The 14,180-nt window shown below is 40.5% G+C and overlaps 1 protein-coding gene across 1 annotated transcript in view; it reads right to left on the minus strand.

Moving 5' to 3' along the window:
* The window catches only part of VTI1B (vesicle transport through interaction with t-SNAREs 1B), a 13,461-nt gene extending 408 nt beyond the window's left edge, over positions 1-13,053 (minus strand). The window contains exons 1-5 of the mRNA XM_079995632.1: positions 12,582-13,053; positions 10,924-10,982; positions 9,619-9,810; positions 3,670-3,843; positions 1,813-1,874 (exon numbers count right to left, since the gene is read on the minus strand). Coding sequence (XP_079851758.1) covers positions 1,813-1,874; positions 3,670-3,843; positions 9,619-9,810; positions 10,924-10,982; positions 12,582-12,939 — 845 coding nt within the window. The 5' untranslated portion in view covers positions 12,940-13,053. The remainder of the gene's footprint in view (positions 1-1,812; positions 1,875-3,669; positions 3,844-9,618; positions 9,811-10,923; positions 10,983-12,581) is intronic.
* Between the last annotated feature and the right edge of the window lie 1,127 nt (positions 13,054-14,180).

The raw sequence follows: 14,180 nt of genomic DNA on the forward strand, positions 1-14,180 counted from the left end.
ACAAAAAATCTTATTTGCATTTAATGTTGCCCATGGAAATCATTCTCACTTAGATGAGACAGAAGCATCGTTTCATATTTAAACAGTGAAAGCTATTGTGTATTTACGCATTAGAAAGTCTGGGACTTAGTCCCAGGTGAGTGCATATAGGATTGTATCCCATGTTGAGGAAATAATAAAAGGGAAGAGTAGCAAGAACTTATATTTGAGTTCAGCAAAACCGGCATTGTTCCTGGGATTCCTTATAAAAAGCTAACTTAAAATCACATAAATGTATTAGTATCTGACTTAATATATAAACATTCAGGAAAGCAGCAATTAAAATAAGTTAACACCTTGAAAAGCTGGTGACAAACCAGCTGCTAGGTGACAATTTCAAGAAAATATTGATTGTCACAAAAAAAGATACAGAAACAAATTTGTAGCACGATAAAAACTCAATTCAGATATCACAGCAAACCATGATTCACTGCAACTGTAGTTGAGTCTATACTGCATTTTTGCTTGCTTGCATCATCTGAAAGTTGTGAGATACTACCCCAAACAGCTCTTCCCTGCTGTACTGCTGGGAAAGTAGCACCACATGCTGCTTTGTTATCACCTGATGGCAACCCCAAGGCAGCAGTGTATCCAGTGCCCACTCAGAAACTTTCAGGTTGCTTCTGTGCAATTGTGCAATATGTTCTCTCCTCATTCAGCATTCTGCCAAAAAAGTTTCTCCTGAAATGAGCATAAAACATCCTTTGATTTTTCAGGAACATTTTCCCATAACCTTCACCCCCTCCCCCTTTCCTATAAGCATGAAGTACTTATATGCAGTTATGTAGTTAGCCAAATAATGGGCCAGAAACTTCTGAAAATATCTGGAATATGCACCATAGAGAGGAATAGGCATGCTTCACACCTAATTGTGGCTGTTAACAGACGTATCTTGTAGTTCAGCAAGAGAACACAACTGAAAGTCACTATCTTCTGGAATACTGTCTTGGTTATGTTTCCCTTTGTACAGTTAGCTCAATAATAATAATAATAAATGTTTTCTGAGTGCATTCATTCCCTTGCTTTCTTTTGCGTTCACAGTGAGAATCAATTTAGCAACTGGGATATATAAGGGCTAGGATGTACTGGGTAGTTGGGGAGATTAAGGCTGTAAACTGAAGAAGTCTAGAGAAAAGCACATTTAAAGGAACCACAGTAAGAGCTGCTTGAGTGCTTTCACTTTTGACTCTCTCTAGCGCAGAGATGGAGGAATCTTTTTGGTTCAGCGGACGAGATCTTTACTTTCCTCCACCCCCAAAGACCGTTTTTGGTAGGTTGGTGCCCCTGTCCACCTGTCAATCATATGACATGATGACTTCAGGTGACTGATCCTGCCCACCTGTCAAAGCTGACCTATCAGAGTGGGCAAGGCAGCATCCAGAAGGACTAGACTCTACTCACCAGCTGATGAGTCAGTGTTTAGATCAGATGGCTGCCAGGGTCTGCTTTGCAAGCATGTTAACCTACAGGGAACACCCTGGCAAAGCAGGTAATTGATTGTTTTCACTTCAAGGCAGCATTCTTTTTGGGGAAATGGTACCTGTTCCACACAGTTTTTAGAAAATGCTATTTCATCAACACTCAGGATCCATGAAAGGATGAGAAGGCAGGGTTTGGGCACCAGGGAACATTTTGGGACTGGCCAAATCTGTATAAACGTGATGGGCTGCATTTGAACCACACTGGAATCAGACTGCTGGCACTTAGTACATTAAAAAAACCCCACATTCAATCCAAGTCTCAAAATAACTGATTATTTAAGTGGCATCTTACTTTCTTGACATGGCGCGCAATATCTTTCGACTTTTGCTTAAATTTTCACTCGTGTTCACCAGCTAAAAAGGAAAAAACAACAACAACATTTATTACTATTAGGTTGCAACTTGAGTTTGTGCTCATGGATACCTGTCCCTGAAGGTCAGCATCACAAATTAAGTACACAGCATGAGGCTCAAGCACATGCAAATTGAAGCACGTTTGCTTAAATGCTTATTCCTAAGGTGCAGTCAATAAGCGTGGCATCATAAGAATAGACTTATGATGCAAGGGCATGATTAACTCGTTTTAAATATCTGTACTGCTACCATGTTCGCACAGGCTAGTATGTCTCAAGTAGTCATTTTTAACCATGGCTATGTGTACTCTGTACTAAGAATGGTGAAATTCTGTGCCCAGGCAAATGGAACATCCCCAATGGGGCTTAAGCACATGCAAACAGGTATAATGCAAGAGAAATCTTACATACAGTGGTGCCCCGCAAGACGAACGCCTCGCAAGACGGAAAACCTGCTAGACGAAAGGGTTTTCCGTTTTGGAGGCGCTTCGCTAAACGAATTTCTCTATGGGGTTGCTTCGCAAGACGAAAAAATCTTGTGAGTTCCTGCGGGGTTTTTCCGCTTTTTCCGCCCTTTTCCTAAGCCACTAAGCCGCTTGTCAGCTGTTCCGCTGATAAGCCGCTTCTCAGCTGATCGCTAAAAGCCGCTAAACAGCTAATAGCGCTAATCCGCTAAGCTGTCAATGGGCTTGCTTCGCAAGACGAAAAAACCGCTATACGAAGAGAATCGCGGAACGGATTATTTTCGTCTTGCGAGGCACCACTGTACTGTGAGTTCTTCAACCCATAACAGTTATGTTAACTGGGCAAATTTGCGCAATTCTTATTTTGTATAATTTGCCATGATTTTCCTCTCATGAGGAGGGCCAATGAGCTCTGAAGACACCAAAGCCCCACCAGCAACCACTTGAACTTATTCAGCAAATCTGCAGGCTTCTCAGATTTCAGCAGGCCTCAGTCACGCAATTTCAAGCATCTATTCACAACCATAAGGCTAAAACTTGGTTTTAGAAAAAATGTGAGCAGAGATTCGGTGCAACAAATATTTTGTGCATTTCTTGGGTTCTTGCAGAATGTCAGTATGTACATGCAGCCCTGTTATTCAGCCAGCATAGAAACAAAATTACGGAGTTTGTACTTGTTTTAGATATACTGGCCTACATCTGATACAACAGAAGGTTGTTTGCAATCTCTCTCCCTCCCACTCCACATCTCCTGCAAAGTCTCTCTGAAGAATCAGAGGCTATCCTGAAACATGGGAGTTGTGCTGCTGAAAGTGGACTGCTGAGCTGGGAAATCACCCAAAATAGGGAAGAGAAACCTTGCATGAGGGCAGCAAGGAGGCTTGAGGGAAATCAGATGCATGAGCAGACTTGTAAAAGTGCAGATCTAAAAAGAAACCCTGAAGTTTATCTTATTTTGGGATGGATGTGAAATTATGTGCTCATTACAGAGTTTTTTACCAATACAGCCATACCCTGGATCTCAAACGCCTTGGCTCCCAAACAAATTGGTTCATGAACGATTGAAACCTGGAAGTAAGTGTTCTGGTTTTCAAACGATTTTCAGAAGCTGAACTTCCTGTGTGGCTTCCGATTGGCTGCAGGACACTCCTGCAACCAATCGGAAGCCGTGCCTTACTTTTCGAACAGTTTTGGGAGTCGAATGGACTCTTGGAAAGCATTCTGTTTGAGAACCAAGATATGACTGTATGTGTTTTAAAAAAGCTTATTGCGTTTGAATTGGCATGTGTTTATTCCGAACATGTGAAACAACAAAAAAAGCTTTCCACGTACTCTGCCTTTGGTGCGGTCCAACTGCTCCCGCTGCTCCCCAAGTACTTCAATGATCTCTGTACCAACTTGATCTGTCTCTGCAGCAATCTGGTGTGAACGCTCTATGCTCTGAGTGGCTCGGTTCAAGCTTTCAGTTCCTTGAAGCAGCAGCACCCTCTGAGACTGGAGCTGGGTCTTAAAAGAGACAATTAAGACACGTTTTTAAAAGGCAGAGAAGATATTTTACCTTCTGATAAGGTCTGTGTGAGACGACACAGCCTAAATGACTGGCAATCTCTGCTTGATAAGAACATTTGACCATTTCCATGCTTGTCTAAGCTTTTACCATTGTCAAAGACGTGTGCATTATGCCTGAGGGGGAAATAAATAAATGGACAAAGAGATATATTTTCCAGATTAAAAAAAGTGGCTCATGCAGGAAAAGGTATTTCCTGTCTCAATCATTTTTCATGGACAAATAATTAAAATATATTGTTACTTTTATCATAATTATACCAAACCAAGCCCTACTGTTGCGGCAGTTTCATCACCTAATGTAGAAGTAAGGAGAACATATTCCTTCCATACCTGAGCATCTCTCCCTGTCCCTTCACCTAAACAACTCAGGCCCTGGTTAGAGAGCTGGAAGACCAGGGTTCAAATACTCACTTGGCCATGAAACACACTGGATAATCTTGGGCCAGTCACTATCTCTTAGCCTAAACTACCTCACAGGATTGTTGTGAGGATAAAATACAGGGGCAAAGAGCCATGTGTGCTATTTTGAACTTCTTGGGGTGGAGAAATTGGATATAATGTAGTAAATAAATACAATAATCTACCCTTCCTGCTTTATAATTGTGCATTTAACAACCAAGAGTAACTGTGGAAATCTATATACATAATCTTGGTATAATCTACTGTATTTTTCGTCCCATAGGACGCACCTAGTTTTTTGGGGGGGAAATAAAAGAAAACATTTTTTCCTTTATTTCCCCCCCAAAACCAGGTCGGGGAACAGCGGGATGGCGGCGCTGTGCCTCCCCGCTGTCCCCCGAGCTTGTGGGGCTGCCCGATGTCTGCCTGAAGCACGGGGCGCTCTGCTTCAGCGCTACCCGTGCTCCGTGCAGCAGGCTGCTATTCGCAGCCTTGGGAGCCCTGCGGGAACTCCCGCGGGCTCCCCAGGCTGCGGATAGCTTCCTGAAGCGTGAGGCGCTCTGCTTCAGGGCGCCCCGCGCTCCGGGCAAGCAGGCTGCTATCCGCAGCCTAGGGAGCCCTGCAGGAACTCCCACGGGCTCCCCAGGCTTGCTGATAGCTTCCTGAAACTTCCTGTGTGCACCGACCCCTCTCGCTCTCCAAGCTTCAGCGAAAGCCTGCATTCACCCCATAGGACGCACACAGATTTCCCCTTCATTTTTGGAGGGGAAAAATTGCGTCCTATAGGGCGAAAAATATGGTATATACCAAGTTGGCAGGAGGCAGGGATTGGAACATGTAAGAGGAGACCTCTACTATGGAGAAACTCCCTATTCCTGCAGGAAAATATGGGGAGCAGAGGAGATAACTCTATGATCTCTTGGCAAACCACCTCTCATTTGCAGTGGTGTATTCACACTGCTCTCTGCTATCAAAAAATGAATTGTTTTAACTGATTTTAATAGTGCATTTTATATAGCTGTAATCTGCCCTGAGCAGACAATTGCTGAGAGACAGGATTCAACCAGGAGCTGTGGGAGTGAAGGGAAAGCTGTTAGTGGAAGCGGTGTGGGCACTTTGGAGGGCTCTTTAAGAAAGAGAAATGAGAGCAAAGGAATTCCTGTCTCTGTTCCTTCCAGCTCTCTCAATGGTCCACATGTAATATTACTCAAGAATAAAATTAAATAAGCAGCAGGTGGGATGAACTATTCTTTCACACATAAGTTAGTCCTAACCAATAAAAGATATACCATAACAATAAGGAGAACAGAGAACTTTGAGAACTTTCCCCCAGGTAAGCTTTAAGAACCCCAGATCCTCAGTGTTGCCTCTGGCATTGCAAAAGAGGTTGTCAAATGAAGTTTGTTCCTTTCCTGACAGACATTAAAGAAGGAGAATCAATCCTCTTTTAGCTTTAACTGCTAAATCTGACCTGGGCAACACGGAAGTCTAAAATAACATATGGCATAACTCCAATTAGGACACAATTGCAAGCCTCCTACATAAGCAAGGGGTATTTATGGCCAACTTGACATGTGGTATCTTAAATATATTTAACCCGTATACCCCTTTTTTATTTAATCTGTGAATATTTTATTGCAGATACCAAAGAAGGATGTGCTCCATAGAACTGGACAATGAAGCACAACACAAATTGAATTCTTTGCTGTAGGCGCATGCAATATGGCAAATCTTATCTTTTTTAAAAACTGAAATTAAATCCATGTGTTAGATCAGGAGCCATATGTAGAAGTATAAATCACACATGCACCATTTTAAGTATCCCCTTCCTTAAAAATATGGCAAGTGCTGAATTTATTTGTCTGCTTATGCATTTTTAAAGTGTCTTTAAGTGGGTGCTGGTGGAAACCTGCCTTGCTCTTTTTAGCTGCCTCTTTCTGTGATTAATTGTACTTACTTTGCTGAATTTAATTTAGTATTTAATTGTTGTTTATGCATTAATTGAATATTCTTTCATGTTGCACCCAGTTGTGGTAACAATATTGATGAGTAAGCTGCAAATGTCTTCAATAGTATTTGTGGTCTGTCCCATATTTATGTGCAAAAAAAAGAAAAAACCACACCTAAGAGGTCAAAACTGTAACTTTATCAAATCAGTGCAGCTGAAAACAACCAGACTGTTCGGTCTTAACAGCTTAAGGCTTTTTCTTTACAATAATAACCACAGAAAACTTATTGACAGTACTTGAGTGAAATCAATATGCCTCAAATATGCGCCTTCCACAATACTGATATGCATACAGAGATTTTGGAAGCCATAGTTCAGAGATGCTTTTGGAATATAGAATATTCTATATTCTCTCTAATCCAGAATTTGTTGAGAAAGAAAAAGAACATTTTAAATATACAATTTCCTTCTAACAAGAAGCGGTGGTTTATTTTCTTCCACTTAAGAAAAACTGTGCCTTCCTATCAGCGCTCTTAAAAAACTTATTGATGATTAATATTTTAGAAAAGTTACAAGTGAAGATTAATACTAAAGCAGTTTTGATTTTTGTGGACGCAGAGAAAGCCTTTGACAATATTTCCTGGAGTTTTATGAGGAAGAATTTATTGGGGATGGGGGTTGGTCAAGGTTTTGGAAACGGTATAGGTGCAATTTACTCAGAACAAAAGGCTAAATTAATTGTGAACAATGTAGTGACGGAAGAATTTAAGATTGAGAAAGGAACACGACAAGGTTGCCCAATCTCTCCATTGCTTTTTATATCGGTCCTGGAAGTTTTGTTAAATAGGATTAGAAGGGACCAATTGGTAAAAGGTATACAAGTGGGAGCCAAACAGTACAAAGTGAAAGCATTTGCTGATGATTTGGTACTGACTTTACAGGAGCCAGAATCAAGCACTAAAAGAGTATTAGAACTGATTCAAGAATTTGGTCAGGTAGCAGGCTTTAAGTTGAATAAGATGAAAACTAAAGTCCTAGAGAAAAATTTAACTGAGATTGAGAGAGATAAGTTTTAGAAGGAGACAGGATTGATACTGGTTAAGAAAGTGAAATATCTAGGGGTAAACATGACTGCTAAGAATGTGAATTTATTTAAAGATAATTATGAAAAATGTTGGACTGAAGTGAAAAAGGATTTAGAAACATGGTCAAATTTGAAGTTATCGCTGTTAGGCCGAATTGCTGTGATAAAAATGAATGTATTGCCAAGAATGTTGTTTTTGTTTCAAACACTGCAAATTCTGGATAAAATGGATTGTTTCAAGAAGTGGCAGAGAGATATCTCTAGATTTGTCTGGCAGGGCAAGAAGCCTCGTATAAAATTTAAGATATTAACAGATGTTAAAGAAAGAGGTGGATTTGCCCAGCCAGACCTTAAACTTTATTATGAATCAGCCACATTTTGTTGGCTGAGAGAATGGATGCTTCTTGAAAACACTGATGTGTTGGATTTGGAAGGTTTCAATAATGTATTTGGTTGGCATGCATATCTGTGGTATGATAAGGTTAAAGCACATAAAGCGTTCAAAAACCATATTGTTAGGAAAGCATTGTTTAACGTTTGAATAAGATATAAGCATTTGCTAGAAAATAAAACCCCAACATGGCTGTCACCAATGGAAGCAAAGGCTCAGAAAAAACTCAATATGGAGGCTAAATGGCCGAAGTATTGGGAAATTTTGGAACAAGAGGGAGACAGACTAAAATTGCAGAGTTTTGAAAAATTAAAAAACAGAGTGCGAGACTGGCTCCATTATTACCAAATAATGAAGGCATATAATTTGGACAAAAAAAATGGTTTCCAGGTGGAAAAATCAAAATTGGAAACAGAACTGCTAGACTCTAAAGTTAAGAATTTGTCAAGAATGTATAATTTGCTGTTGAAATGGAATACTCAAGATGAAACGGTGAAATCTGCTATGATTAAATGGGCACAAGATGTTGGACATAATATTATGATGGCTGAATGGGAACAGTTATGGACCACTGGCATGAAATTTACGACATGTAATGCCTTAAAAGAGAATTTGATTAAAATGATCTATAGGTGGTACATAACACCAGTCAAGCTTGCAAAAATTTACCATTTGCCTGATAATAAATGCTGGAAATGTAAGGAGACAGAAGGCACTTTCTTTCACCTTTGGTGGACATGCCCAAAGATTAAGGCATTCTGGGAGATGATTTATAATGAAATGAAAAAGGTATTTAAATATACCTTTCTGAAGAAACCAGAGGCCTTGCTTTTGGGCATGGTTGGCCAATTGGTGCCAAAGAAAGATAGAACGTTTTTTATGTATGCCACAACAGCAGCAAGAATACTTATTGCAAAGTACTGGAAGACGCAAGATCTACCCACCAGGGAAGAATGGCAGATGAAACTGATGGACTATATGGAAATGGCGGAAATGACTGGCAGAATTCGAGACCAGGGAGAAGAGTCGATGGAAGAAGATTGGAAAAAAATTAGAGTATATTTAAAAAAACATTGTAAAATTAATGAATGTTAGAAAGATGCTGGAATGAACTTACATGGTCTTAGCAGAAAGGTTATAAAGAATTACCGTATTTTTTGCACCATAACACGGTATGTTAAAATGGATTGTTAATGAGTTAAAGTGTAAAATTTAAGGTTAAATTGCGTTAAGATAAATTATAGAACAAAATCTGAGAAAGAGGGAAAGGACTTGCTGAAACAATTATGAATTAAGAATACAAAAAGGGAGGCGTGAGGAAGTCATGGAAATAAGTAAATGAAAGATAAATATATGAAATACTGGATGTTATTGTTTTTAAATGTTATTGTTTAGCTGTATTGTTTTTGGGTTTTCTCTTTTTTGTTTTTTTTTCTTCCCCCCTTTTTAGTACTGTATTTTCCTTTATTTTTGAAGTATTGTAATTTTTTTTATTACTATTCTTTTTTTGTAATTGTTAAACTTTAATAAATATCTTTTTTAAAAAAATCTTATTGATGTTTCATAGAATCACTGAATCATAGAGTTGGAGGAGACCATAAGGGCCATCGAGTCCAATATAAAAAATGCATTTAAAATGTTTGTCAATATAAAAAATGCATTTAAATCAAAAGAAGAAAATAAATTGTCAGCCCTACTAATTTTGCACTACTGAAATTACTCTTTCTGAAGAACTTATGTATTTTCCCATATAATTGCATTGTTGCAATAAATGCAATCACAACTCCTCTGTACATATTGGAAAGAATTAAACGTAGCAAGAACCATAAGAGCTTTGTCACCAATACAAATAAACAAAATCAATATAGTTAATTTATACCTAGTACTCACACTCTGCTCATTTTCTGAGGCGTAGATCCCAAATTTTGGGTCTCCATGTCCTCCTGGAACCACTCCCAAATCTGTACTTTTCATCTTCCTCTGAAACATGGCAAGTTCTCTTCTGTAAGTCCGAATTTTGGCCATCATTTGATTGTGGAAGGACATTGGAGCATATTTCAGTTCTTCTTCCATTTCCCGTAGCTTTAGCAAGTTTTAAAAAGCAGATACCAAAATCTTTGTTAAAAATGTCTTTGAAGTAAGTCAGCAAAGTCTGAGGATAGCTAATATGCCAGGACTCTGTGTTATATTTTGTAAAAACATTACCCCCACCCAAATTTCTTAATAGGATATATAATTCCCTGCGTTTAAATCATGGTGTACAGAATATTCAGCAAGCTTCTTTATTTTTGCCCTCCTAATAATATGAAAACTCCAAAGACAAAAACGGAACTAAAAGTAAATAGAAGAAAAGTTTCTCTTATCAATTGAAAAATATTATTGAAAAAACATAAAAGCAATAATCAGAAAATGGATGGCACACAGAAAGTTCTAAAAATATAGCAGAATCTGAAAAGATACTGAAATTTTTTGTTTGGTACAATTTTAAAAGTATTATCAAATAGTTCTTTGTTACAGCACTCACTATTACGCTTAGATGAGTCAGTCAACGATTTTTAAGCATGCAACCGTACCTCTATATTTTTTATTAATTTCATAACATTTATATAGCACTTGATTGTAAAAAATCTCAAAGCTGATTACAAAAGATAAAACAGTAAAATGTACAACCCTATATTAAAACATACAAAAGTTAAAATACTAAAACATTAAAATTACCTCAACTTTTTAAGCATCTGTTTAGGCTTGTCTAAACAAGAATATTTTCAGCAGTGACTGCACCTGCTTGATCTCAACAGGCAGGGTGTTCGAATTGTAGGCGCTGCCACACTAAACAAGAGGGTTCTTACAAATGCAGAGTAAGTATTATGTGGCACCTGTAGTAGTGCCAGTTCTACAGATTGAAGAGGTGATTGAGTGGGCATAGGTGGGGTAAGGAGATCTTGTCGGTAAATTGGTCCCAAGTTGTTAAGGGCTTTATATACCAATAGTAACACCTTGAACTTGGCCCAGTAGCAAATTGGCAACCAGTGTAGATCTCTGAGCACAGGTGTTATATGCTGGCAAGGCGTCACTCCTGTCAGCAATCATGCTGCAGCATTCTGCACTAACTACTGTGACAAGGCCTTCCCAGTCCAGGAATGGCCATAGCTGTTCTAAAAGCCCTCTTCCTCCAATTACAATTCATATTCTTACCGTTTCATTTGCTTCTTTTTGTTTTTCATCAAATTCTCGGATCAACTTCTTCTTCTCTTCTAGAAAACATAACAGAGAACATGGAAAAAATTAGCACAACAATCAGCAAAGCCAAAAGACTTCTCAGTGCAAATCCACATAAGAATGTATACATTTTTTTGTGATGGCCTTTGACTACCTCATTGTTTCAGTGAAAATTATTTTTCATGGTCAAACTGTATTAACTGATCATGTAAAATCACTTTAGAAATAACTGCCAAAAGATATGTTATCCTCTTAGTCCTCAACCAAGCCAGGGAGCCTATCAGTTTGGTTGGTGACTAGATCTCACTTTTTCAAACAAGGTAACATGGAAGATTCAGGGGCAGCCAACAAGGTGTCTGCCAGATGATGGATTACAACCACCAACATCCCCAACAGCTGGCAATGCTGGCTGAAGTTGGTGAAAGCTGTAATACAACAGGATATAGAGGGCATATTTGTAATGTGTAGGCCTCGTCCACACAATATTTCTGTCTTCTTTTAAAAAGGGGATGGGTTACACATCCAGATCTGCAAACAACAGAGACACATGTCTGCTGTTATTCATGAATGTTTGCAGAATATCTTATATTAACTATTTTGGATTTCATTACAGGAATAAAATGCATATAGTTAAGCACTCCAAAACCCTGTATAAAACTGTCAAACATCAGATCACTGGAAATAAACAACTATCTGACTTGTAGAAGACATCTGAAGGCAGCCTTGTTTAGGGAAGTTTTTAATGTTCAAAGTTTTATTCCATTTTTAGTGTTCTGTTGGGAGCCACCCAGATGGGCGGGATATAAATATTATTATTATTATTATTATTATTATTATTATTATTATTATTATTCTAGAGCAAAATGTGACGTTTATAAGCATCCTGTTTAAAATAGCCATTTGAACTCCACTGTGAAATGTCTAGGATCAGCCGGTTCGGAGGCAACCTTCTGGGGTTATGATCTCTCTGGTTCTTTTCTGAGCACCAGGTTTCTTTTTCTAACTGTATTAAATTCCACGCTGAACTTCGCCTTCCTTCCAACCACGCTTAGAAGCGAGGGCGGGGTCACCTATTATTATTATGATTATAGTTACAGATAGGTAGCCGTGTTGGTCTGCCATAGTCAAAACAAAATAAAAAAATTCCTTCCAGTAGCACCTTAAAGACCAACTAAGTTAGTTCTAGGTATGAGCTTTGGTGTGCATGCACACTTCTTCAGATACATGCACACGAAAGCTCATACCAAGAACTAACTTAGTTGGTCTTTAAGGTGCTACTGGAAGGAATTTTTTTATTTTATTATGATTATGATTATTACGGGTCCTCCTCCTTTGACAGCCGCCTGACACGCAGAAATCAGCGAGGAAGTTTTCCCGGGGTCACTTCGGGCTCCTTGCGAAGAGAAGCGGCCGCGTTTCTGCGTCTCGGTCAGGATGCTGATCAGAGGCGGGTTCAGCAAAAGTAAACTCAACGGCAACCCCTCTTGCAGCAACCGACGCCTAGCCGGACAGCAGCGCTGCCTGCAGGACCCGGGTTTGTCGGGAGCGGGACCGGGTGGCGGAAGGGGCCGCGCACGGCTCGTCCCGTTCCCCCACCCCCACCCCCGGCTCGCTCGGGCCCCGCTGCTACGCACCAACGGCCGAGCTCCCGCGCAGCCTCTCGGGGGCTCCCCGCAGCTCCCCGTGCAAGCCGCGGAAGATCTCGTGCAGCCGCTCCAAGTGCTCCGAAGAGCCGGCGCCGCGCTCCGCCATGACGCGAAGAGGGAGCGGGAGCAAAGCGGCGCCTGCCCGAATCTGAGGCCTGGTCGCCGCGGCCTGGTAATCACCGGCACCTTCTCGCAGGCGCTTCCGGGAGGAGGAAAAGCGGACGGGGGCCTTCCCTCTCGCCGAAAGGAGCCCTGCTCCGCCATCCGGGGGCCTGAAGCCGCGTCGCCGCCAGGAAGTGTCGTTTGCACAGCGCCGCCCAACCTCTGGAGGGGAAATCATTTCCATGGAGATAGAAAGAGACCTTTCAATAATAATACATGTTTTTAAATAATCTATGGCAATTTTTTATAATGCAAGCCTTTTTTGTGTCCTCCTGTTCAGAGGAGAGAGGATTAAAGCAGCAGTCTTCACCCTGTTGGAAGTTAGGCTCATTTGTTTGTACTCCCCCCCCCCCCCCCAATAATTTTTATTTGATTTTACAAGTGTAGAATTATAACAATACAAAATACATATCCATATTTAGAGATTTCTCTGAATCCCCAGAGTACCCACCCTCCTCTCCATGGGTCCAATTGTCAATTTGTTCAAATGCATATTATTGTTGGTTTCTGCTCTCTTCACTGTGCAGCGAAAGGCTTGTCACAAGACAATGTTTACATTCCACAGAGTTACTGTTGGAGTTTTCTCACGGGAAAGGGAGGCTGGATGTGACGTACACTGGTTTCCTGTTTTTCACTGTTCTCACACAGTGTGATTCTCTCTGTGCTTCAGAGGAGAGAGGATGCCATTTTCTGCTCCGGCAGAGTAAAGATGTTTTTCTGTAATCTACCAGCTTTGAAATGTAAATAAAGCAACTATAGAGCATGTTGGCACGTATTCCTCATCATTCCGCTGTGCACTTGGATGCTACAAATCAACATTTTGGTTATGGGCCCAGAAGACGCAGTCATTGGAATTCCGGAAAAAGGATCGGAATGCAGAGGGACGGATCGGACGGTATCTGCGCGTCAAGATGATTGATGAGGTATGTGCTACTGCTCCGGGCAGCCTGCCAGCTTCTATTTAATGGCTTTATGGCTGGACTTTGAACTTTTATGTCCGTTTGCCGGCTACAGGCAGCGGCTATGCCTATGCTGGCGAAATCGAAAGTAACTTTTACAAGGGCTGAAGCAGCTGTAGAAGTGACGCAGCATGATTTAGGGCAGAGAGAAAGCTGTTTTGAACTTGCCTTTGGAATGAGGCTTGAAGCAGCAGAGATGCAGCTTGTATAAAGCAGCTTGTTTAAAGCAGCAGAGATGACGCAGAAGGCTAATGCCAGAGTCATGATGGCCCTTCAGGATGCTTGTGGGATTCCCAAGCTCAATAAGAAGAACTATACGGACTGGGTTATCTATGCAGAGGCTATTCTGCGGAAAGAGGGTCTGTTTGAAGTTATTACAGACACCCCCCCAGCTCCAATTACAGATACATGGAAAGCTAAAGATTCCAAAGCAAGGGGAACTCTTACATTGATAGTATCCCCAGAA

This window comes from Podarcis cretensis (assembly GCF_951804945.1).
Source record: "Podarcis cretensis genome assembly, chromosome: 1".
NCBI classification, from domain to species: Eukaryota; Metazoa; Chordata; class Lepidosauria; order Squamata; family Lacertidae; genus Podarcis; species Podarcis cretensis.